The sequence below is a fragment of the Botryllus schlosseri genome, chromosome 7, assembly GCF_051294905.1.
Source record: "Botryllus schlosseri isolate E-star chromosome 7, Bs_hap1, whole genome shotgun sequence".
Lineage (NCBI taxonomy): Eukaryota > Metazoa > Chordata > Ascidiacea > Stolidobranchia > Styelidae > Botryllus > Botryllus schlosseri.
In genome coordinates, this window is record NC_137242.1 from 29478848 (window position 1) to 29504225 (window position 25378).

General features: G+C 39.8%; 1 protein-coding gene across 1 annotated transcript; it reads left to right on the forward strand.

The window, feature by feature from the left end:
• The first annotated feature begins 212 nt into the window (after nt 1-212).
• LOC145442712 (discoidin domain-containing receptor 2-like) lies at nt 213-20051 on the forward strand. The gene is made up of 19 exons (XM_080320695.1): nt 213-1366; nt 1568-1689; nt 2957-3059; nt 7512-7640; nt 7698-7800; nt 8445-8595; nt 9349-9512; nt 9568-9731; nt 10085-10299; nt 12215-12405; nt 13381-13500; nt 14131-14277; nt 14335-14431; nt 15189-15354; nt 15832-15912; nt 16976-17161; nt 18038-18272; nt 18868-19017; nt 19612-20051. The coding sequence occupies exons 2-19, from the start codon at nt 1617-1619 to the stop codon at nt 19738-19740; spliced, it is 2604 nt and encodes an 867-aa protein (XP_080176821.1). The 5' UTR covers nt 213-1366; nt 1568-1616; the 3' UTR covers nt 19741-20051.
• The last annotated feature ends 5327 nt before the right edge of the window (nt 20052-25378 follow it).

The following is a 25378-nucleotide window of genomic DNA, read 5'->3' on the forward strand; positions in this document are numbered from 1 at the left end:
AGAGACAGCCACCTTGAGAGCATACGTAACTAAGAGGAATGCACATGCACACTGAATGATAAGAAATAGAATATAACATAGAAAGGACAAGGGATTGAAATGAAGGTGGCAGGTATGTCTGTAGGCGAGCTTGATATATCATATCATGGTCCAGTAATCCTGGAGGCTAACTAGTATTCATTCTGTAGATATTGTTTGAATTTGGACTTTGATGCGGATACGCTATAGCGCTAGACGAGTGTCGGATATTTGTCGAAATCCTGTTCCCAATGTATACTGACAGCGATTCGTGTCTGAAATGCGCTTGTCGCCGACTGTAGTAGTAAAATGTAAATCCACAGGTGTAAAATCGTGTAGTTATCAGATATCCTGCTGTGAGCATGGTGAAATTGAAAATCAGGTGAATGGCGCTTTCAGATGCCAAATTTTGATTCCACGTCCTTCCGATGGATGAAAATGAATCAAACTCACCAATTCTTATTGAAATATATCTGAGGGGTGTAGTGGATTATGTTCGCGTGTGCCTTCTGTGGATTTCCTGAGGTGGTACACGGTCGCATAACCCACTATAGCCCGGATATAGATTTCCGTAAGAATCGATTTGACTCCCATCCAGCCATTGGAAGGGTGTAAGAACAATTTGGTACCCCAAAACGCGTTTTCCTGTCTTTCATTCTATCCAAGGTAAAAATCGGCATAATTTACGCTTTTGAATGATAGTACATTTGATGAGAGTCTCGTAGGTACAGAACGTCAATAAACAATGAAATAATATATTCATATTGAAATAAACCAGAATGTTTTCGACTGACACTAGTCAGGGGTAAACGTCATCACCCATAGTAGAGAATGAAGAAGAACATCGTATATCGATTGCTAATTGTTGATATGCATATCGATTGTTGATATGCAATGTTCATTTCAATTCTCTACTAGACGCTGACGATTAGCCCTGTCGAGTGTCAGCCGAAAGTATTCGTATTTATTTCAATATCAATATCTTATTAAGTTGTTTACAGAGTAGCAACAAAGTAGCGTATGAGGCCGTAAGTCCAACCAATTGCAGGTTTCCTGGATTGATCGCGATGTACTGAAAGCGGATCCTCCGCGAGGATTACCTCTGTCGCCGATTGTAGCGCAATCTCCGAGCCCAGAAGCATTACCTCCTCTCATTTCGAGTTCAGGCAAAAGTTCAGAGCTTCGGCGTATTCTCGAGGGTGATATTTCGATGTTTGACGAACGAGCTGATCAAAGCCATCGCGGGTCTAATGCGTGACTCATCTCGTTTCGAAAAAGTACACGAACCATCATGATAACATCATTACCGCCCATTTAGCAACAGGGTTATTTGGAGAGACACTGCGAGGTACAGAACTTCAATATAGGATTTGAAAATATACTTACATTGCAATGAACCCGAGTGTTTTTGGCTAACTGAAGTCAGGGGTAATCGTCAGAAATTAGTAACTATGAATTCTGTACCAGTTGCTGACGATTACCCCTGGCGAGTGTCAGTCACCAAGATTGAGGTTTATTTCAATATCAATATATTCTTCAATTCCAACAGTGTTATGGATGTACTCGCGTGAACTAGAATAGAAGCAATTGAAGTTGCAATGTCGAACAGAATCGTTTGGATCGCGATGTGCCTTCGTTTCGTCGCCGATACTCGAGGACAAATCGATTTGGGTGAGATTTATTTTTGGGCTGAAAATTCGTGATTGATCGATGCTGTCTCCACTACGAGGTTGATAATGGAATTATGATGTCACTGAGTGCGCCTCGTATCTCCCGGGAATGCCGCGCATGTTGTGGCGCGGAATAATCAATCGATTTCAGGATCGATGACTATTTGTGTCGAGACTGATTTTTACTCAAGTGCGGATATTACTGGCATTTGACTATTATCTTCGTCGATTAAAAATAACACAAGAATGCGATAGGAAGGGGCCGAAACGACTTTAAATATTCTTGGAATCAGTTACCAGCTTTTGCCTAGAACTATAACTCAGCCAAATCAAGTATCTGAGTGATTCGCTTCCGAATCGAGTTCGAGTTAGTAGGTTACTAAGTCGACCATTCATATATCACTCATTGTGATTTCATAACAGTATGAAAGATGTGGAACGGTCAAATATATACTCTTTATGCGACTCCAAACAGGATATTGCCTGTTCCTTACATCACGAAATATAATCCGGCACCTTTTCGACCACTGCTATGCCATGGGCTTTATGAAAATACTATGGATTGATCACGGCTTCACAGAAATCTCAAGTCACTAACGCGCGTAGTTTCATATTATTTTTTGGATACTGTGACTCGATCAATCGCGGTTTCAACGCTTCCACAGTTGAAAATAGCATCGAAACTATAAATTTCGTTGATGGTAAAATTAGGTCATCATACGTTCTCTTTTAAAAGGATTAGTCCTCTTTTATGACTTTTTTGAAAGTGTCCTCGGAGGACGCCTAAATTTCATCTTTTTTGGAAATTTTGGTTTAATATAGGCTGAAATTCGACTGAGATACAGAAATAAGCACTCAAGTAACGTTCCGGCGGGTACTTCGGGAGTTGAGCCGGACAGTTTACCTTTTTTTAGTCGACCAACCATAGATATGGGAAATATTTACCATTTCTTACTTATGTAACTCAAGTATTGTAAGTCTAAAAATTTTGAAAAAGTGTCCCTTTTTCAGATTTCCAAGATATGGCAACCCTAACCCTTAATCAAAAGGGTCGTATAAATGCAGTTTTTGAAAATTCGTATCCCTTAATTCGACTCGAGTTATTACAATAAATACTTATTCGGGTTAAAACACAGGAATCATTGCGCCCAACCTTACCTAGTAGGTAGGCGGTATGCGGCATATATAGGCCTATGTCCGATCGTGGTCCGGTAATCTCGAGCACTAAACCGGTCGCAGAGAAGCAACCTCTTATCTTTATTTCTCAGGACACTGCAGGAATCCTCTAGGGATGGCAGACAAGCGACTGACGGACGAACAACTCTCCGCCTCATCATCTCACGCGCCCGGGACTGGCCCGCAGTACGCCAGGTCGGTGGTACAGTTCTGTAGCTACACTCTTAGCGAAAGAGTGTGTATTCGCACCCAAAAGTTGGCACACGAAGTTACCTCAGAAATCAGAAACCTTGTTCTCGGGATGTCGATCGAATATTTCACCCACTTATTAGATACTGAACAGCATTGCCCTAGTTGTGTGTTCCAATGTAATTTTTTCACGCTTTGAGCAAATTATCCTTATGAATCCGCGCCTGTCTTTCTCTGTGTGTATTTAACCCTTAGCTTAGTTGTTTTGGTTACTTTGTAAAATAGACGGTTCAAATTGATTCATGGTGTAAAGGATTGTTATAAATCCTTCATCCCTACGCGCTACGCCCCTTCGTACTTCAATCTGCATATTCTAATTTGTCAAGCATCATTTGGATTAGAGCATTATGTTTGACTTATACAGCGGTATAATTCTGTGTCAGGCTCTCATTTCGAGTACCACCTTTTGGGTGTGAACACACTCTCTTTCCGCTGAGAATGTACGGCGGTAAATATTTATTTTCCAACGTGCGATAATGAGTAATAAAGAGCGCCAGTATGATGTCACACTGCGAAATGTCGCTGTCATAACCTCGTTTCTGACTTCCCGCTGCTTTGATGGCTTATCTTTATTGCGTTGCGCGTTCTCATTCGTAATTGAGTTCGTGGAGATAGCAATAATCACTCGCATTCGCAAACAACTTTTCCCTCATTTCGATATTGATTGCGGAATATCGAGGTCAGGAAAGCGTAGCGGGGAATGTTTCGGATTAGCGAAATTACAAGTTTTCGCTGTTTCGAGCTTTTGCGTTTAACCCAGTGGTTCTTAACCTTCGCCAACCGAGGAAACCTTGCGCTAAACCAGTGGTTCCCAACCTTTTTCGACCCATCGCCCCCTTTTCAAGGTCAACACCGATCATCGCCCCCCAAATTTTGTGCACCGATAATTGGGCATACAGACTGTAATCACCGGCGGGTTGACTAAAAAAAAAAAAAAAAAAAAAGGTCATCTTTCTCCGCTCAGAGCTGAAAATAACGTTTTTTCGCTCCGCATTGCTAGGTGGATGACTAAAAAAAAAAAAAAAAAAAAAAAAAAAAAAGGTCAGCCGTTTTACGCGTCATCGCCCCCCTATCGCCCCCTTCGCTATTTTCGCCCCCCGTCGCCCCCTTTGTCCATTTTCGCCCCCCTGTCGCCCCCTTCGTCATTTTCGCCCCCCTAGATCGCCAAATCGCCCCCTGGGGGGCGATATCGCCCACGTTGGGAACCACTGCGCTAAACCGTAAGCCTTCATGAGGCCCACATTGTGGCCTGGGCACAAAAACAAAATCTACAACAATACACATATAATACATTACTATTAGGGATGGTGTGAACGTGAGGTCCACGTTCGCGTTCTGTATGTGAACCTCGGAAATTCAGAGGTTCGCGTTCACAACAGAACCTTGATAGGTTCTGCACTGTGAACCTTTTTAATATATTACAATTTTTACTTTATTATGACATCTTTGGTACGAATTTATTGCATTTCAACTGCAGGCCGGTCCCTCTATGCATGGCGCTGGCAGCAGAAAAAATCAACACAAAACGAATATGCACCTTGACAGTCTCAAAGATTTCACTTGCTTTGTTACAAAAGTTTGCTCCAACTATCCAGCTTTCCGATTGTGAATATTTAGCGACTCTCTGCTGTGAGCTCGACTCGCAATCACACAACGTCACGAGCGAAATACACTAATAGTAGTCAGCGAATGATGCTTATTCAACCAATCAATCTTGACTTCATGTGTTTATTGGGGGTTTTGGCTACTGTTGTATAACTTATTAATGGGATAATATCGGTAGCAAGCATAGAAACCCTGTTTTACACTCTGCTCAAAATCAATGTAGCAATACTCAGACGCCGAATACACTGTCCGGTCTGGCCAAGACCGTTAAGGTGTTTCTTATATTCCCTAATAAGTCCTCTTCGGAGTTGTTGGCAAAGCGACGGATAATATTGATTTTATGGAAGTATTATATCATTTGATTGACTCAGTTGATACATTCAGCGACGTTTGAAACGCCAATATGTACTTCCGCATTGTGGGATTATGTGGCCCGAGTCGTCGCGAGGTATCGTGTACGTACATGTACATTGTACAATTGTACATTAATATAGGCTATCACTTCATTGAAAGATAGGGTTGGAATTAGCAATATGACGTCACGTGACGTCATGAGGTTCACGTTCGTGTTCACACAGAACCTTTCAAAAAGGTTCGCGTTCACACGAACCTGAACCTTTCAGAGGTTCACACCATCCCTTTACTATATAATACTGCTGCACATAATGAATTCTGTATCAGCAAGGGTGCCAAAAGAACGAATCCATTAAACACGCAAAACGTAATCATTCTAAAAAGATTATACACTGGTCAACACATATTTTTAGGCAGACAAAGTAAGAGTGGTTTTGGGGGTTTTGGGCACTGATTCCGAATATGACCTTAGTTTTTATCAAATTGGCTCTATTTATGGAGATAATACATGGGGCTATTTTGAATAAAATCTCATATTTTCGCCGTATGGGCTAGATAAAAAAATCGGCTCAGTCGTACTATAAAGTTCAGAAATACAATCTACTTGTTATTTAGACACTCTGAAGACTGTTTTAAATCAAAATACACCAACAGAATTATATTTCGGGGTATTCGATTTATAATAATTGGAGACTTTCACGGATATCATGTACATAAATAAACTTCAATCATGTATATAAGTATATACCTAAATACTCAAATAACGTTGCATTAATTGAATCAGTTTTATGTCAACAACCCATTTTAAATTCGAAATAATCAGTTGGAGTATAATATTAATAACTTATCTTAAAGCAAAATTGGTTCTTGTACTATTTTCGGTTCTAAGCAATTTAGTGCAGTTTTTCGAAAGGTTCCAGCAGCAGTCTGCCATAATATGTTCGTCGCATCTGCACTGATATCTTTCTTTCGTTGTTTTGATGTTTGGTGGAACCTTTCTCCTTTCTATTCCCTCCAATCACCTCCATATTATCAGAAAATACATCAAGATGACTGAACAGGAAGTGAGATTTAATGGTCAAGATTGCTCCAAGGTTTCCATATGCAGATACCAATTCTCGAACCAAATGTTTGTAGTTGCGTGCTTTGTGATCTTCCAAAGAGTTTTCTTTACTACATTAAGGGATTCCATGCAGTGAGCAGCTTTATTAACATGAAATTGATCCGAATTCGAATCTGAGATCCATCAAATATTCTAGATTTAAGCTTCTCGTTTGATATGTATACTAGGTATACCCACGTTCTTGGCTTTTCGGAAAATTATCCATTTGCAAGTGAAAAGAGATTAGATGCATATGAGTTTCTTAGTTAAGCTTTCCAGGGACCAATTTGATAGCTTTGTACTCCTCTTTCATCTTGGTAGAATGACCAATTGGTACAGGAGAAAATATATTTCCATTGTGCAAAATTACAATTTTTAGGCTCGACAAACTGCTTCTCTAACAAACGAAGTTCTCACATCCGGTTATGTTAATATTCATGGAGTAGCTAAGAACGACATGAGTGTTCAATAATGTTCATCATTCTCTATTTATGCGCAGTATATCAGTAGAAAAATCCAAGATTTACTTCCTACCAAGTGAAATATTCAATGGCCTAAAATATGGAGATATAGGTGCCATATACACTAAATGAAAAGAATGCAACACGAGACGGACAAGAGATAAAATGTGGTGTCTGTTAATCTTGGCCGGTTTCTTGGGATCGTTTCCGATGATAGACACGCGAATTTAATATTCAAGGATTATTTTACCCGGTATCAGCGTTTAGGATATTTTTGGAATTTCGAAAATTCTTGAAAACAAAATCGGCCGCACAACCGTAATTACGTGGAATGGGGTCCGGATTCCCAGTTTTCGGAATCCGTTCATACCTGTTTTGGAAGCGAAATATGATTCCGTGATAGGGCTGGGCATTATGATTCGAGTATTCGAATCCGAATCAAGTATTAATTGTCATGATTCGATTCGACGCTTTTGCCCAACGTGGAAGCCTTGCAGCCTCGATTGGCTCGATTGGTTGTATCGCAGCATACGAAACATGTAGCAAAAAGCTACGTACGTCGGTGGAAATGAGTTAGGCTATCTGTGAAGTTGTGATCTACGTAGAGAATTGCCAGTGTGTCACAAAGTAAAATTAAATAGGCATGTTGTAATATATATGTATTTATATAAATGGTGTAAAAACAGCATTATTGTATTTGTGCTGGAATTATAAGGCACATATTTGACCAGTCCTCACGATACATGCAATTATGACTAGATAACAAGTGATACTCGAATATCGAAGCGTGTTACTCGATTCAGAATCGAATTGTACAGATACCGGATTCGGTCCGGCTCTAGCCGTGAGCCATACTCACACTCCAAATCTGTTCAGGTTAAACAGAGAGGAAGGAGACGGGGCGTGGTGTCCCCGTGGTCTCGTACGCCCGGATACGTCCGAACATTGGTTACAAATCCGGCTCTCATCGCCATCTTTCCTTTCCGTGGTACACACGCAGGGAAGGTAGGTATTTTTCATGCCCAAAATATTCCAGTTACGGCAAAGCGTTACCATTTTCAGGCACGGTGGAGGTCGCGGGTCAGAGTTCACTCCGATGTACAAATTGAATTATTCGAGAGACGGGCTGCTATGGAGGCAGTGGAAAAATTATTCTGGAAATTCGGTGAGTCAGTCACTGCCGGTCAAAGTCTCCTTTGGTACTATTGCAGAAGTAAAGTAACGCTGTTCATTTCTACCCAACTACAAATAGAAGCAGAATTTTCCAAAGTTGAAGAAGGAATTAAACACTTGGTAAAATAGGCGAGAAACTTGTTTCAAAAGTAGATTTAATCGATAGCTCGCATGGCAACACATAACATTGCAACATGTGTATCTATGACCAACGTAAAATGAACTGTCATATACCATTACTCGATGCGATCGTAGAATATATTAATCGGAAGTTCTGAAAGTACTTCAAGTGAAGTACAAAATGAATGTTACGAGAAGTACTCAAGTAAGTTGTTTTAAGAAGCACATGACATTAGAAAAATAATCAGTTACCGTGATATTTCACACAGCTCATATGACAATTTCAGTTGTAACAGCCATGCAAGCTTATGCCCAGAGTACGTTCTAATTTCAAAATCACAATTCCATAAAGTAAATAGTTTTGTCTGAAACACTGTTCCACTAAAAGTGGAATTAGTGTAAAATCATAACCACTTTAATAAATCATGCAAATATAGCCAAATATTACTCGAATACTCCGAACCAGTAGAAGTACTCCGTTTTGACCATCTCATATTGTGAGCCAACCAACCACAGGTCCTCCACGGAAACATGGACGCCCAAAAGGTACAACCGGGGCTTCTCAGTCCGGGCATCTCGGCAGCTTCTTTCATACGATTTATCCCTGTGACATCATCAGCCAGATCGGTGTGCGCGAGGCTCGAATTGTTCGGATGTCCGATGTCGTGTGAGTTCGACAGTTACATTTTAGCTAACAAACGAACGAATATCTTCCCGTTTGGAACAGATTTGGAGAACTATAGATCATTATTGTTGTCTAATTAGACTCATTAAAGCTAAACGACGGTAATCTAATTATAATCGAATTAGTGAAATGCTTCTATGGTATCATTTTAACTCTAATTACTTTCTGTTTTTCCTGAAAATGCTACAGGAGAACTATATAGTGTGAAACGAGCCTAGCTTGCTGTGCATAAATTTGTCATTCTAGTGCTTATGAGTCAACTCTGATTTGATATGAAGTGAACTTGATTTGAACTTTATAATCCGGAATTCAAATTCATTTTCAAGTTTTTTCATTCTGTAATAATATTTGGAAAATCTGAAAATTGTCCAGTTTCTCAATTCCCAATTTTTCGCGAATTACGTAATTCTATAATCCCGTCCGTATAAGATTTTCTGTGCTCTAATTTGAAATTTAATCTAATTTATAGTTTTCCAGAAAATGCGACATGAAAACTGTATGTGTGAAATGAGCCTGGCTTGCTTTACAAACAATTGCCATTGTCATGCTTATGATAATGAACTCTGATTTGATATGCACTGAACTTGGTTTTTGTTGCGACTCAATTTCAAAGCTTCTGCGAATTCAGTGGTTCTAACTAATCGAATTTGAAAAAATCTGTGCAGCTATCATGGGAATTCTAATATAATTTAGAAACGCACAACTATTCTTATCCGTCCAACTTTGGTTTTGAAGCGAACTTAGTGCGTTACGACATCCCCATACCGGACAACGAGGTATTAAGCTCGAACTGGAGGTTCGACGACGAAACGTATGACGGAATAAAAGGCGAGAACTCATATCAAGGAGGACTCGGACAACTGTCGGACGGTGTCGTTGGTTTAGCAGACGTTCGAAAGGTGAGAATATACGACTCGCAGATGGCAGGTCGCCTCAACGAATTCGTTCGGACAGGTTCGATCGAACCTAGCCACTAGAATCAACGGTTTCGATTACGTCGGGTGGAGAAACAGCGAGGAAGGCGATCGAGAGGTCAACATCACGTTCGAGTTCGGAGATACCAGAAACTTCACGGAGATGAAGGTCCATTGTGTGGCGAGTCACGAAATCGGCGCCAGGTTTGAGAGCTTAATGATCATATTGATAATATTTATTTATCTGAAGTTGTCAGTGACAAAGTAGGCATACTTCTATCACTTTAAATTGCTGGCCACTTGTATTACTTGGACCAAGTTCAGATTACGGACTTGACTACTTTTCATTATCTACTTCTGCGTGCAGTCGTTTTGGCAAGTTTTTATTAATCTCTCCTTCTACTTGTACTTAAGTAGAAGTGTGCGGCTTTATTTCGAGCACTACTTGAGCAGTAATGCGGGTCACTTTAACCACCTCTATGAATAAGGAGGGACAGTTTTACCAAACTATCAATAAACGGATATTCGCTCTCTCAAAACAACCTTATGTTTTCTAGTTATTTCCAAAGCGTCCACCTCTCGTTCAGCACAGACGGGGAGGACTTTCGGGACAGCCCGCGCGCCGCAGAGCGGCAATTTCACGCGGACCCCGCGCGGGAGGGCGCGCGCGTTTTCTCGCTGCCCTTGAATAATGCGATAGCTCGATACGTCAGAGCGAAATTTCTTATCCGTGACGAATGGCTGCTTATCAGTGAAGTGGAGTTTGTCGATGGTGAGTTTACATTTATACGTCTATTTGAATGACTCTTGGCGGTAGAGAGCTTCAGTATACAATTGAATAACATATTCGATTACCCCATACGAGTGTCATCCGAGAGTATTCGGGTTTATTTCAATATCTATATATCAGTCAATTCTATTTAAATAGTAATTATTATTTACTTTATTCTTTATTCGCAGTAAAACTGGTAAATACACACATAATCTTACTATTATTTCTAATAATTGTAGAGTGCCGATTTCACCAAGCTCCGTTTATCAAAATTCACGCTCATATTTAGTGAAACATTTGTTTTCCAATTTATTAGTACAATATTGAATCATCGCATTCCCGTTTCGCACCGGCGTGTCTATTTTTCGACATGCTGGTACGAGAGAAGAGTACCGTAATTGAAACCACGATATATTACATATTAATCGTGCTAAGTCGTTGCTGTTCATTTCTGTGAATAGATATTGTTCGTACAAGTTCATTGATACCTTGTAATCTGATATTTATTATATCGAAGACGTCAAAATCGTATATCAAACGCCGTAGATAAATATGTTGCAAAATACACTGTGTCGGCAATTTGCGCGTCATTGACCACTCTCATATAACGTTCTGTATGTTTCGTTCTAGCCGTCTTCGGGCATAGTTGTTTCATTATGTGAATAGCTAGTGTCCATACAAGTCCACACGTATCTTCATATCTGATATTAGTTACACCTAAGCTGATCAAAAGCTATGTGATAGGTCGCGTGACAAAAATATCCGCCGAGGTATCATTTCGCAGACACGCGCGTTCCTCATACCCGCCATATACACTGTCGTTTAGTTGGTTTTATTCGTCATAACCAGCTGTAGTTTGTTGCTATGAATAGCGATTGTCAGTTTCTGTTTATATTTTGCTAAAGCAACTGTACTAGTTAGTTCTATACCGCTCAAGGTTTCATTTGAAAACCGGGAAGCGAATTCCGTCAGACTACCGTACCAGCTTCAAGCACATGGCTGAATACCCGTCACATACCGTGAAATATATCGTGTTCTGATAGCCATAAACATTCATAGATTGTGTCTGTGAATTGTTGTAGCCTATATGATTCTAAATAACGGCTAATGGTAAAGTATAATTCGGAATACATACAATATTACTCAGCGATTATACCTACGCAAAAGCGTGCGTCTGGGTATACAAAGAGCTGTCGTACATCGATATATATCTTACGTTGTAGTAATGATAAGCATTTGCAGTAAATCATTATGGTAAGGACTGTAAATATCCGTCTACGAACACTAAAACGACTAATATAGGGTCACAACAGTTTGAGTTATAAGCCTTAGAACTTACCATACGTGCGCTCATCACGAGCCATGACTCACTCTCTCGGCGGTCTGCCGCGAGCTGACTAAAACGGTCGGCATTGTTTTGATTAGAAATTAGCGCCTGCTAGACGTAGACCGTCGACTCAGGGCTCTCTAGAACGATGAATTCTAAGCCTATACAATACACCAGACTGTATCGTCGTCGAATACCTATACTAAGGTTCATAAAGTACGTAATTTAGCATGTCAGTTCCCAACCAACGTTTTCTCGTCTTTCTCTTGATATAAGTGGCCAGACACAGAGCTCAAAATGATTTGAGTGGCGCAATCGGATCCGCGTTGAAATTCTGAATCGAACGCTACCTTGTTTACCGTGCTCCAATCCCATTAAGGTACAGTTTTTCGATTTTGAAAATTGAAGGAAAATTTTTCGAAAATTGCAGCCGATGCCATTCGGTTTTAAAAATATTGCCTATTATTACATTTCTAATGCCAAATTCCCCAAGTGACGAATTCCACATGTTAAATTCACTGCTAAACGTTACGTCATGTAACGAAATGATCATTGTAGTGATTCCGTTCGAATCGATTATCATTTTAGCCACGGCTTCGAAGGATTGGGAGAGCGTGTTCAGAAGACGGCCGTCTCGTGTCGCTACTATCCCTACGATTACAGCACAGGAGATCGGGCACGTTGGCGTAATCGCGTGCGCGCTGGTTGGCGCCGTTTTGTTTCTGGCCTTCATCGTCGCAGTCCTGGCTTGGAGGCAACGGAAAATGAAAAAGATCATGGTAATACCACTTTTTCGAACAACTTACTTGAGTTCTTTTCATACCTTTTATTTTCCGATTCCACTCGAATTAGATTTGACTCGTCTTGTAAATTACTACTTCTTTTTGTAATTGACTATTAATAAAATGTACTTTTCGAAAACATTACTTGAGAACTTTTCGGAACTTAAACCACTTGAAGTAGATTTAACATGCTTTCGAAATGGCTACTTCTACTTGTATTTGAGCCACGTTTTACGCTGACTGCTTGGATTACCCCGGAATGTCACATGATCCTCTTTCTTGTGGCTGGATACAATGATTTGAGCACTCACATTCGATTGTAGTATATTTATTGTAATGTTTCGTGTCGAAGAATCTGAGATATGATTCTTGGAGTAATAAAATGATACGCCAATTTATGGTGGGAGTTAGATTGTCAACAGGATAATTTTGTCCACCACACCGCGGAGTCCTCGAAACCTCCACTTATCGTGTAACAGCATCCAAAATGTGTAGTGCAAGCAGATTAGTGGAAATGACATTTTGTGTCAAGTCGAACCAATCTATAGCATTTTCATAAAGTACCCTACAATGAAATAAATATGGTCGGGAATATACAAAATTTGCTTTTATTCATGTGGTGGTGGACAACTGGGGTTATGTCATTGGCCCGGTATTCGGCCAAACCACACTGAAAAAGCGACAGTTAAGCGTGCAACTTTTGTTTTGTTTTTATATTTATGGTGTTTCGGCTACATTGATAATATTGCACCAGGCCGATATATTTTCCCATCGAAGACAAAAATAAGCTACGTCCTTTCCTAACCTTATCACGTTATAGTGAGTGCTATTAGAACGGTCGACTCCACACGGAGACGAATACTTGATTCGTATCGTCGAATCATTAGGGTACTTGCTTTTGCGGAGACCGAATGCTAATCCTTGCGCGAATTGGAGCAGAATACAGACAAAGCTCGCCTATCCGTTTTCCAGACCCCGCCCCGGTACACGTACACCGTTCGAGAGGGCCCTTCCTCTACCGTCACGCTTCGATTGGCAGATGAACGATCTTTCTCCGACAACCGAACTCCGAAGGCCGCTCCGTTTCTGAACGTGAGACTATTACTTTCCAGACTTGTACAAACTACTAATCAGGTTGATGGTTGACGGCAACAACTACTGTATCGTAGTAGTTCTAATTCTAGTTTTAAGTGTGCATTTTAAAAAGTGACGAGTTCCAGTTCTGGTTGCATATTTAAAAAAAAATAGCTGTCGAACAATTGGAAAACAGGTGTGGTCCTTTGTGGCGTGAATCGTAATACCGGTGTTCTGTTGTGTGATATTCTTGCAGCAATTGCTAGCTCGGAGTCATCACTACTCTACCGACATTGTTGCAGCCTGGGGTGGGTTTTCGAGGTCTCTACCATCTCTCATTTCAAATAAAATTTCGTAAACACCGTCCTTTTGAAATGCCTATTCTATCTACAATGTATAAAATGAATGAGTTGTGTCGGAATTGAATATGCTTAGTAGTGTTTTAGATAGTTGTGGACTTTAAAGGTCGTCGGTTGCGAGTTTTGAAAAGTGAGTAGAAATAGTTCTTGTTCTAGTTCTAGGTGCACGTTTTGAGAGTGAGCAGTTCCAGACCTAGGCTACTTTTAAATGAGCATTTAGAACATACACTAATTCGTTCAAATCTGTCGGGTTCGAACTACAGATTAGCTTCTAATTCACTTCACTTAGAACTCCGAAAGACGACTGATTTCAACACCGCACGAATACGCAGATCCTAAAGACGCTAAAATGACGTCGTGCAATGATGACGACATCAGTCCAATTGCTCATTACGCGGAGACTTCCATTTCCTCCCTGCCGCCGCCTTACCAGATGGTGAGTCCTAGTAAAGTCACTGCTGTAATGTTATGTGACTTCGCAGTTTTTCTTTAGCCTACCTCGAACTCTGCGTCGAAGCGAACCGAATTGCCGAAATATTCGCAAACGCTTTCCGAGTCTTCCACGCTTCTTATGGACGAATCACGTGACCGTGAGTGAACTATAGTGCTAGCTGTCTAATTAAAGCGAGATGTCGGTAATCGAATTCTAAACTAATTTGTGAAATGTGTCGATGGTCTCATTTTCATTCTTATCTAATTTCTGTTTTGGCTGAAATACTAAATGAGAACTATATAGAGGGAGACGAGCGAATCTTGGAGTGCAGACATTTGCCATTCTCGTGCTTATGAAAATCAACTATGATGTAACATGAGGTTTATATTTTTTTCGAAATCAGAATTTCATCCTATTTCCAGTTTTTTTGTTGCGAATTCAGTCATTTTATTTGTACCGGTAATCTAATTCGATTCTTATTCTTGAAAGTTCCATGCCCTTACTTTAATTCTAATCGAATTCCTGATTTTCCAAAAATGCTACAAGAGAACTCAATAGTGCAAAGCGAGCGATATTTTGATTATCATGTTTATGAGGATGGACTATGATTTGATATAAATTGAACTTGAATTTTGTTATGTTACTTTTGAATTCGGAATTTCACTCAATTTCCAGGTTTTTGCGAATTCGTGAATTCTTATGGTAAGCAAATTCGGCAAAAACGTGCAGCTACCATTTTATTTATAATTTTACTCGAAAAAACTGAAAGCTTTCCATTTGTCGAACTCTGTTCGTAGGCTAGCAATCTATAGCGAAACAGATTTCCAGAATGACCTCACCGCGTCCAGATGGGATGCGAACACGGGTTCGTAAATAATTGAAATCCTCGAGAGAGTTGACATCTTCTGTCGCAGACAGAGGAATGTGTCGGGAACTGTTGGAGCACTGCAGCGAATGCGGCGTCATCGAATTCCCGCGACAGAGACTCAGATTCGTCGACCATTTGGGCGAGGGTCAGTTCGGGCAAGTCCAGCTCTGCAAGGCGGACCCGGTGTTGAGGGTGCACGCGCAACAGTGGGGGTGAGATGGGGTCTCAAACAGGCTTGGATAACTAAATAAATCTAGTTGTATAACTAGACTAATGAGAATCAAATGCCAATCATCTCATTCTAATCTAATTTGTGAAATGTTTCTTTGCTATCCTTTCAACTCTGATATCATTTCTGCTTTTCCTAAAAACGCTACAGAAGAACTGTATCGTGTGAAACGAGTCAAGCTTAATGTGAAGATATTTTCATTCGCCTCTCTGATTTGATATGAAATGATCTTGATTTTTGTTGTACTTCTTTTGCGAAGTTAGTAATTCTGATTCGAATATCATGTGGAAGAACTTGTGTCTCTATAATTCTAATTATGATCCAATTTGAAAAAAATTAACCGTGCAGCTATATTTACAATTTTAATCTAATTGGGATAGGCTGAACATTTTCTTTTTATCCAAATCTGGTCTTTAAAATGCTATCTTGCTGTCATATTGATCTCGCATTTTTTGTTTAGGACAAATTTAGACGGAGACGACGGAGATCCGGTTTTGGTCGCTGTTAAGTACCTGCGTGGCGATGCTTCTCCAGATACCAGGTGAATAGAGAAGATCACAGTATGCATGCTCAAGTAGAAGTAGAAGTAGCGAAATAAATGTGTATTCAAGTATCGATTTCCAAGTACGTAAAGAAGTGAGCATTTTGAACCTACTTTTGGCCAGAGAAGTACAAGGGGTAATGACATCAATTTACACTTTAATAGTACACAGAGAAGTTGCGAATTCTTAATATATAAAACACCAACCAAAATACACCAACCAAAACTCTGTCAACAAAAGGAGTTCGTGTACCACCTAAAAATAGTACATTGACCGCTCTCTCATTCGAAATTTTAGGCTGGTGACGTCATATTTTGCGATACGATTGTTGATATACAATGTTCTTTCCAATTCTCTACTAGTTGCTGACGATTACCCCTGACGAGTGTCAGCCGAAAATATTCGGGTTCATTTCAATATGAATATACTATTTAATTGTATATTGAAGTTCTGTACCTCCAAGAAGCTCTTCTAATATATAAAAAGTAAGCGGATTATGCCATGTTTTACCTGAAAAAACTAAAACGTGAAAGCAGAAATGAAATTAGTGTCCTAAATTTCTACTCAAAGTATGAAAAAGTCGCGATCTCCAAGAGATCAAACAAGTACGTTTTTTAGGCCTAGCATTTTCAAAAAAGATGAATAGTGAAATGAGATATAAGTCGAGTAAAGACGTAAATTTCAGCTTGAATACAACTATAAGTACAAATTTCCAAGTAAGCGAAGAAAAAGTATTGTAGGAGTAGTTTTACCTAAATAAAAACGAACAATGTCCATCAGAACTAGAAGCAAAGACATGAATATTTACTGCAGTCCAAATGAAAGCAGCAGTTCCCACTCACAAAATGAAGTATGCAATGCCTATTTAAACTACTGCACCGAATACTATCAAGTAGAAGTAGTCTTAAATCATAATCGCTCAATGAATTTATACAAGCAAGCAAAATCCACACAAGCAGTAACAAACAATACAAGTATACTTCTTCCATGGCCATCTTCTGATATGAATGATACATTATGGGACGTATTATAACGGCGCCGCAATCCTGCGTTTCTTCACAGAGAGAGCTTCCTGAAAGAAGCTAAGATCATGTCCGGGATGCGCGATCCGAACATCGTCCGCTTGCTGGCCGTGTGTGTCGAAGCTGAGCCGTACGCTTTAGTCACAGAATACATGTCGAACGGCGATCTGAACGGATACTTGCAACGTTTCGAATTCGACTCGCCCGACTGCGACGCGATAATAAGGTACGTGACGGACACAGACGGTCATTGTAGTCAACTTGCAAGTCAAGTTGAAGTGCTATTAAAGCCGTCGATTTTTACTCAATAACAAGGGGGAGTAGCGATCCAAAACATGTCAAAACTACTTCGTGCGGTCGTAGATAAGACATCGTCTGATTCGTACAGGAGTACTTAGTTTCAAAAATGGATTTGATCGATGGGTCTCATACTTTTAGCAGCTATTGGGAGAATGGGTAACAGTCCAAAATCACAATTACTTGAGCACTTCAAATAAGTAGATGTAAAATGATATTTGTGTTACAAAGTCTCTTCAAGTAGATGTATATTTAACAAATAAATCAAGCATTATACTAAGCAATTGTTTATTAAAGTTATGTGCCCTAAAAAGCTCTTCGAGTAGAGATGTAAAGAGTCCAGCTAGATTCATCATAACTCGGGTAATTAGTGGCAATTGAGTACTTAAAAGATAGCGTTTCAATTCCAACGTTTCCAGAGTGATAAAAGTCCGTAGTTTTGCTAAAAATACTGCTCTGGCAAAAATAGAAGTGATTCGTGCCACATGAGTACTTGGAAACAACTAATTTTGCATAAAATACTGTTCGAGTAAAGATAGAAATAATCTGAAATCATCTTAACTTGAGTACAGTAATTACGGCCACTGGAATACTTTAAACGTTACTTTTCGATTTCAAAATGTAAAAAGTAAGCAGCTCTGCTTAAAATACTGTTGCAGTAGAAGCCAAAACAGTTTTAAATCATCATAGCTTGAGTAATTATTGTCATTTGAGTGCTTTAAAACCGTACAAGCGCTTCGTTAGTTACCACCTCTGGCAACGGACTGGACCGCTTGATTAATAATCGATTTTTTTGTTCTTTCAGCGTCTCTATTTTGCTTGGAATCGCGACCCAGATTTCCGCAGGAATGAAATATCTGTCGTCGCTCAACTTCGTTCACAGGGACCTCGCCACTCGCAACTGCTTGGTGGGGGCGCGACTAAACGTTCGCATATCAGATTTCGGCATGTCGCGCGACATGTATCAGTCGGATTATTATAAAACGGAAGGGCGGGCGGTTCTGCCTATCAGATGGATGCCATGGGAGAGCGTATTGATGGTGAGTGTAATAGAATTGTAAAATCTGCTAGGTTTTCAGAATGCGTAGCCGAAAAAGCACAAGACCTATTCACTTTTATAAACTCGCAACTAGAACTAGAACCATAGCGGTACTCATTTTCCAAAATGCGCAATTAGAATTAGAACAATACTCATTTTCGAAACTCGCGACTGGAACTAACGAAGCTTAGAATCCACAACTAAAAACCTAAAACTAATTTCGAATGGACTCTGAAATCTCGGATATCGAATCGTACATTTCAAAAGGACGTGGTTTTGAATTCAAAATGGGGGAAGCGATTTCTACCCCCAAGCTTCACCCGTCGACCACTCCACTCTTATTGATAATGACTATAAGCTAGCAATGGCTGCGAGAACATCACAGAACAGAACGCTGGTGTCACGATTCACTCCAAACTATCCCACGTGCTTTCTAGTTGTTTTGCAACTAAATTCCTCTTAAAATGCCCAACTAGAACTAGAACCAGTAGTTAAATTCCCGTCACCTAACAAGATTGCTAGTTTGCGCAAGTATGGGCTCCATCCCGCGTTGTGACGTCGCCGTATTTTTATACAACTCCTGTTTTGTTTTTCAGGGCAAGTTTAGCACCGCAAGTGACGTTTGGGCGTTCGGTGTCACAGTTTGGGAGATATTTACGTTGTGCCGAGCTCAGCCGTTTCAAGATCTCAGCGATAGCGATATCATAGACAATATGAATCGGTTTTATGACGCTACCGGAGACGAGGTGACTGGCCGTCTCATTCGGGACCCGGAATTCATTTTCAGTGGCTCATCTTTCATTGTTATTGAATATTGTACAAAACATTTTAGTGTTTCTCCTCTATATGTTTTTAGTTTTGTCTTTCCTTGCCCTTCTTCTTTGATTATCCTACAACTACGGAAACGAATCGATTATTATATCCAAATATGTACAGGTTACTCACGCCTTAAAGACCTCAATTCTATCGAGTCTTAGTGGTCATTCTGTTTTTGTTTCTGTTTTAATCTGTACTAACCTGTCGAAACCTTTATCGTATTAATCTACAAACCTTCGGTGACCCCCTTCTATTCGCAAAAACAAAAAATGTATCACATTACGCATCTAATACATTACTAAACAAAATGGACTTCGTATCAACAACAGTGTTGAGAACCAGAGATGTCTAGATCCCATCTTGATATCCCTACCCAGATCTATATAGATTTCTATCTTGATAAAAGATTATAATGAATATGGGACTGTGTGAGATATTATTTCATTTCATGACTCACATAGTTATTAACACTGCCTTGTGTATTTCATGTTTCACGAACTTAATTCTATCTATCTACCTCTCAGATGTATCTCACAAAACCGCCGTTTTGCCCTGAAAATGTCTTCCAAGTTATGATGGATTGCTGGAGTCGTGATGTTGAAGAACGACCGAAATTCGATCAACTTTACGATTTCTTCAAGCTGCAAGTCTGATGTTTAGGCTTGGGCTGCAATATCGTGATATGAGGTTCAAATCATAGCTGTATCAACTACGTGTTTGATTGAACTATGATGCAACTCGCCGACAAGAGGTCGTTGTCACACCTGATTTCGCTTCCGATCCGAAAGACCGCGAGATGTCGCATTTGCGAACAGACTCTTCTTTTCTATGCCGTTTTTGATATTCAATTTGCCTCAGTTTCAGAAACGTGTTTATATGTGATTTATAAGTAGATCTATATGTGATCGTTTGTTACGAAAAGCGATGGAGATTTAATAAAAATACATATTCGTTCAGACTCGAATTGAGTATTGCTATTTATGGGGATCAAGTACCTAGAATCCAAAGGCGTGAGCACGATGATTCGAGCACTTGGATATGAATCGAGTTTTCATTCGAATGATTAAAGTGGAATCGTGACACGATATGCTCCTTGCAACTAGCAGCTTATTAATCAACGAATTATTGCTATTTCCACTGTGGTAAACTGTAAACCTCGATTGGTCGTATAGTACATGTAGGCTAATACAAATCATATAATACACAGCTATGCAAGTTAGTAACAATGGCATATCTGTGAAGTCACGTTCACCAACAGGATTATCGAAAAGTTCCATGAAATAGGAATGGTCGAAAAAAGCAGATAATATTTCCTGTATGTAGGATTTATGTTATATTCCTTGTTGTCATATAAAACGCACTCGAATTTGCCCGGCTGTATCCAGTACGGCGAATGAACACTTCGTGGATACCACACGAAATTAGTCGCTTCTTAACTGAAATCCGGACTACGGCTGGGACTAGGCCTACAATAAAGTATCCCTGATAGCTTCGCCTGTATTTTCGATATTCCCCGGTAGCAGACGGTCTTGTCCAACTCAGAATACTATTTTCCATGAGTTTGTTAGTCCAGAGGTGGAATCGTTGGTAACAGCTCGAAACAGGAGGATTGTTCACTCACGCTGTTTCACGCTCTTCTTCATCAGCGAACTCCATCCTTCACCTCCACCGCTGGTGTGGCTCTTAATTGTACCCATTGCTACACTTTCTATCGTATATATACTACGACTAATTGCCTGCTATCAGATAGTAAAAGAAGGCTCATAAATCTGCGTGTTTAGACTCAGTTCAGTTTATCAACAATATTATCCGATCAAAACACCACAAGACTGCGATACATTGAAAACATAGGAAGGTGTCGAAACGACTTGGAGTAGACTTTGAAATCAGACACCGATCTGGGTCTATGCGATGTAAAGAGGAGGCATGCAAAACTGCTGTTGTGGAATGTTTTTTCTCCATTCTTGGCAAGCTACTTAGTGAGGACGATCACTTTCTAGCCAATTATGTAGGAAAGTATCTTCTGCTGTAGCTTTTTCATGTAAAAATTGGTCATAAAAGTTTTTTCAGACCAAACTACTCCGTTAGAACAGACAGTTCCAACCAGAAATGAAGCTAAGTAGTACAGACAGTTATAACATTATGTGCGAAAACACCTAATTTACATACATAAGTCGAAATTTTGTCAAAATTAGGTTTTTTTACCGTCAAAATATTCCGTTTTTAGGTTAAAAAAAACCTGTAAGAAAACCTGAAAATGTTTTCTTCGTCTAAATCTGATTTGTGGTGTGGAAGTGTCTGCCCTGAGTAAGCATGACGCCAATTTGCACTGGGTATGGCGTGAAGCTATTGAACGTTGTCGCTTGGTTAATTCTCATTTTCATTGACATAAGTCAATGACAAAACGGCGCGTGGTATCGTTTATTGACTTTGTCAGTCACGCGCGGCTTGATGTTGGTATTGCAGTGAGAGCGCCGCTAACGTAGTGGCGAGGCATTATCACATGAAGTGAGATAGGTACAGTTTTGAGCGCAGATTTGTTAAAGAGTTTGTAAGAATGACTTCACTTCCACACTCGAACAAAGCCCTCGATAGCATTATTGAATGGGAGCCTATTGACGAGCATCGATTTTTCGAGTTGTTCAGCGCATGGAATCACTCGCATCCTTGGAGATTATCAGAATGGTACTTGGGGTGTGTTGGTGGTAGTGAGCATATCTATTCTATATAGCGATGGATTTCTGTCTCAGTAAGTTTTAAGACAACGTGATCAACAGCATTGCCAATGGATATCGAATCGTACAGGTTTGAATTGCAGTTGTTCTGAAAACCCATTTATAATTCTCAAACATATCCAGTAAGAGTTATGTATCTGGTGGCGCGGTGAGAGGATATTTGTTATCACGGGATTGTTGTCACAGATTATGCTCAATCCAATCACGGCGTAATTATTAGAGAGCGTGGATCACATTTACTACTACATACTATGGGTGAATGGGTAACGCGCGTTGTTGATAGCTTATGAAATTATAGTGAATGTACATTTTACATGTACATTGTACGTACGTACAACTATAGCTGTCATTTCCACATGTATTGATCGAATAAGTCACGTCAACGGCGTAGTAGGTCGCATGAGTCTCGCCAGATGTGCACGAGAGATACATAGGCTCATATTGCGATGTAATAATTTGTACAGTAGCCTACATGTGTAACATGGGTTAATTGTATATCACGTGATGTAGCCAGCGTCAGTACCGAAGTACTCAAGTATAGGTTTTGCCTACTTACTCAGGTCGGTACGTTTATGGACTACTTCCACTTATATTCAAACAGCATTTTTAACAAACCTTCTGACTTATTACACGTTGTACTTTGAAAAATATGAAATAATTTGGGATAAATGCATCACTTACATGTGTGTAAACTTCATATCACATTACGTGAAATAGCCTGTAACTTGTCGGCTCTATTTTAGAAAATTGCATCTATCTGTAACGTCAATAATTACGATGCGCATGCGCTCGTCGCAAAGATGCATCTCGCAATGTCTAAAGCATTAACTGCAGAAAATCAATACCTTTTGACACTACTTACTTGATGAATTTTTAAACCCTTCAATTTTTACTTCCACTTAAAGTAGTGATGACATCTCTTGGAAATTGCTACTTTTACTTGTAATTGAGTCTAAATTTAAGGTGTTACTTCTGCTTCTACTTAGGTGGCAACGCTGACTACTTTGACCACCTCAGAAGACAGTAGAATTATTGATCCATACAAGCAGGTGGGTATATCAAATATAGGATAGCCTACGACCAGGGCCCGGATGCTAGCATTTACAATACTTTGGTATTCATTGATGTAACTGAAAGTGGAGGTTTATAAATAGGAGGAATGTCGATCTTCGTATATTGACATAACACGTAAATGTCACGTACAATATTGTTCATACAAATTGAGAATATGCCATGTTCATCACTAGACGTTTCGGATACGGAAGATTGCTCTTGTTCAACTGACAACTGTTATGTGCTATTCTCTTTTCAATGGCGACATTTATTTATAGTGTATCACGTGTGTTATGGATGAGTAGAGTAGTCCAAATAGACTGATCCAAACATTCTGATTTGAGACACCGTTACATGACTTTCCTCCTCGTAAATCCAATGCATAATCTGGCAAATTATGTGCATCCGAGATAACAACAATAATCTTCTACTGTAGATATAGAAACTATGTCAGTACTCCTTTGTTCAGTTCATGGTAAGTGTAAGCTTTTCACTCCCAACCACTGTAACAGTTGTAGCACGAAAGACTTGCGTTTTATCCGCGCATATTACGTAATCACTAGCTATTGCGTGAAATCTATCGGGCGACAGATGATTACTACGTGTACTATTACTGCTGGTAGGACGTATCGAGGTATACCACGACGGTGTCAATTACACGAGATTCACGCACAATCTTAGGTGTCAGTAGAGTTGATGGCATTCTCTAAATTCACGAACGAGTACAGTTATCCTAAATGCGCCTGCACTGTTGATTAATTAATTAGATGTATTGTACATTATATAATATGTATAGTACATCCCCCGTAACAGGTACGATTTGTGCGTGATGTATTAGAGGCAAAGGCGTAAAATGGTTCAGTTCAGTTTTAATAATTGGCACGAGTCGGTTAGCGAAATAGGTATGTCAGAACGTGGTCCGGTAATCTCAAGAGCTTGACTTGAATGTGGATATGCTCAACTACTGCAGGGGCCTTCAACATGAGATATATGCAGAACTAATCAGACGTAAATCTAGCATACAGGAGCGATTGGCGGTTACGGATTAGATGCCAAGGCGTAAAACAGTTGTATACGTAGCAACGGAATGTAGACTGGTAAATAGGCTAATATGTATTGTTTTTCGAAGACGCGGCGTTTCGTACATTTGATTAGTATGATCACTCACGGCACGTTCCTCATGTTAAATATTAATTTGTCCTCCAAGGCGGTGTAACGAACGAGAAGCTAGCAAGACTGATGTGAAGAGAAACTGAAGTATGCGTAGGGAGTGGAATCTTAGATGTATAAAGTATATAAATGTGGCGTGTAACATTGAGCACTGTTTTGATGTATTCTGTAGCTGTGGGAGTATATTGAATTGGAATATCATGCCATTAGGTATGTATATTGTATATACTATTTAGGAACAGCTTATGAGGTGAGATGTGATGTTCGATAAATCAGCTGCTTCGAACGTAACGATTAGGACCAATTAATCTACTTAATTTGCTCAAGATCATTATAATCTGGAAATGCGGATTACTTATGATTTGGAACCGGCCGTGGTTTTCAAATTGTCGCCACGACTCGTGGTGTCTCAGAACACAGTACTGAACTATTCCAGGTAATATACTGCTGTACAAGCGTACTGGGATTGTTTATGCTTTGGAGTTTTTACTCCAGAGCAGTGGTTCTTAGTCAGGGTTAGTTGAGCCAACCAGACAGTAAGTGAATTGTGATTGTTGAGGTGGTACGCCATGTGCACGGCGTACGCAGGTATGGCTATCTCCAACGTTTTCATGCTCATTGTCAATTCAGTGACCATATCGTGCTGTTGTGAGGCAATTTCCAAAGTGAAGTCGCCCATTTCTGAACAGGTGTTGGGATGAGAACAGCAGAAGTCACACCAATTTTCAGGAAATTGTACATGATCATCCTTTTTATGCGTTAACCATGTCTTCATATTTTCAAAATATCTTGTATTTATATGCTTTAACTTTTAATTATCTGTAAAGCTGAAGGACCGTGTCTTTTCTTAGAGACGTTTTGAATCAGTAACATTCGTCTGTATACTTTCCACATAACTTCATTGAGCTTAGTGGTTGCCATTGTTTGATTAGAGTTACTGCGATGTCCTGTGTCTATGCTACCTGGGCATATATGTCTAATATTCGATGTCGATATGGTACATGCTTGTATTATTACTGCGACTCCACTTGTGCCCACGATATTACGTTTATCAGAACCATTACCTTACCTATTTCGGCAATTTCAGTATAGCTGTAGGAGCGAAAACATTGATTTGGTCGTCTAGTTCTTTCCGAATCCAATATGGTAGGTCGTAAACGTTTTTAGGCGCATCTCAATGCAGAGTACCTAACGACTCGTATATACCTTCTTGGTTTATCCATCGATATCCAACATCTATATCCATGCATTAATTTGGATCCAGTTTCCATTAATTAAATTAAATTGATTTATTCGATTTGTGGAAAGCGAAAGTTTAGACACAGTCATAGTG

Coding starts and splice junctions, on each gene's coding strand:
- LOC145442712 (XM_080320695.1), top strand. CDS start 1,617: ATGTCGAACAGAATCGTTTGGATCGCGATGTGCCTTCGTTTCGTCGCC. Junction 7,641..7,697: donor GTGGTACACACGCAGGGAAG/GTAGGTATTTTT, acceptor TACCATTTTCAG/GCACGGTGGAGGTCGCGGGT. Junction 7,801..8,444: donor AAAATTATTCTGGAAATTCG/GTGAGTCAGTCA, acceptor AACCAACCACAG/GTCCTCCACGGAAACATGGA.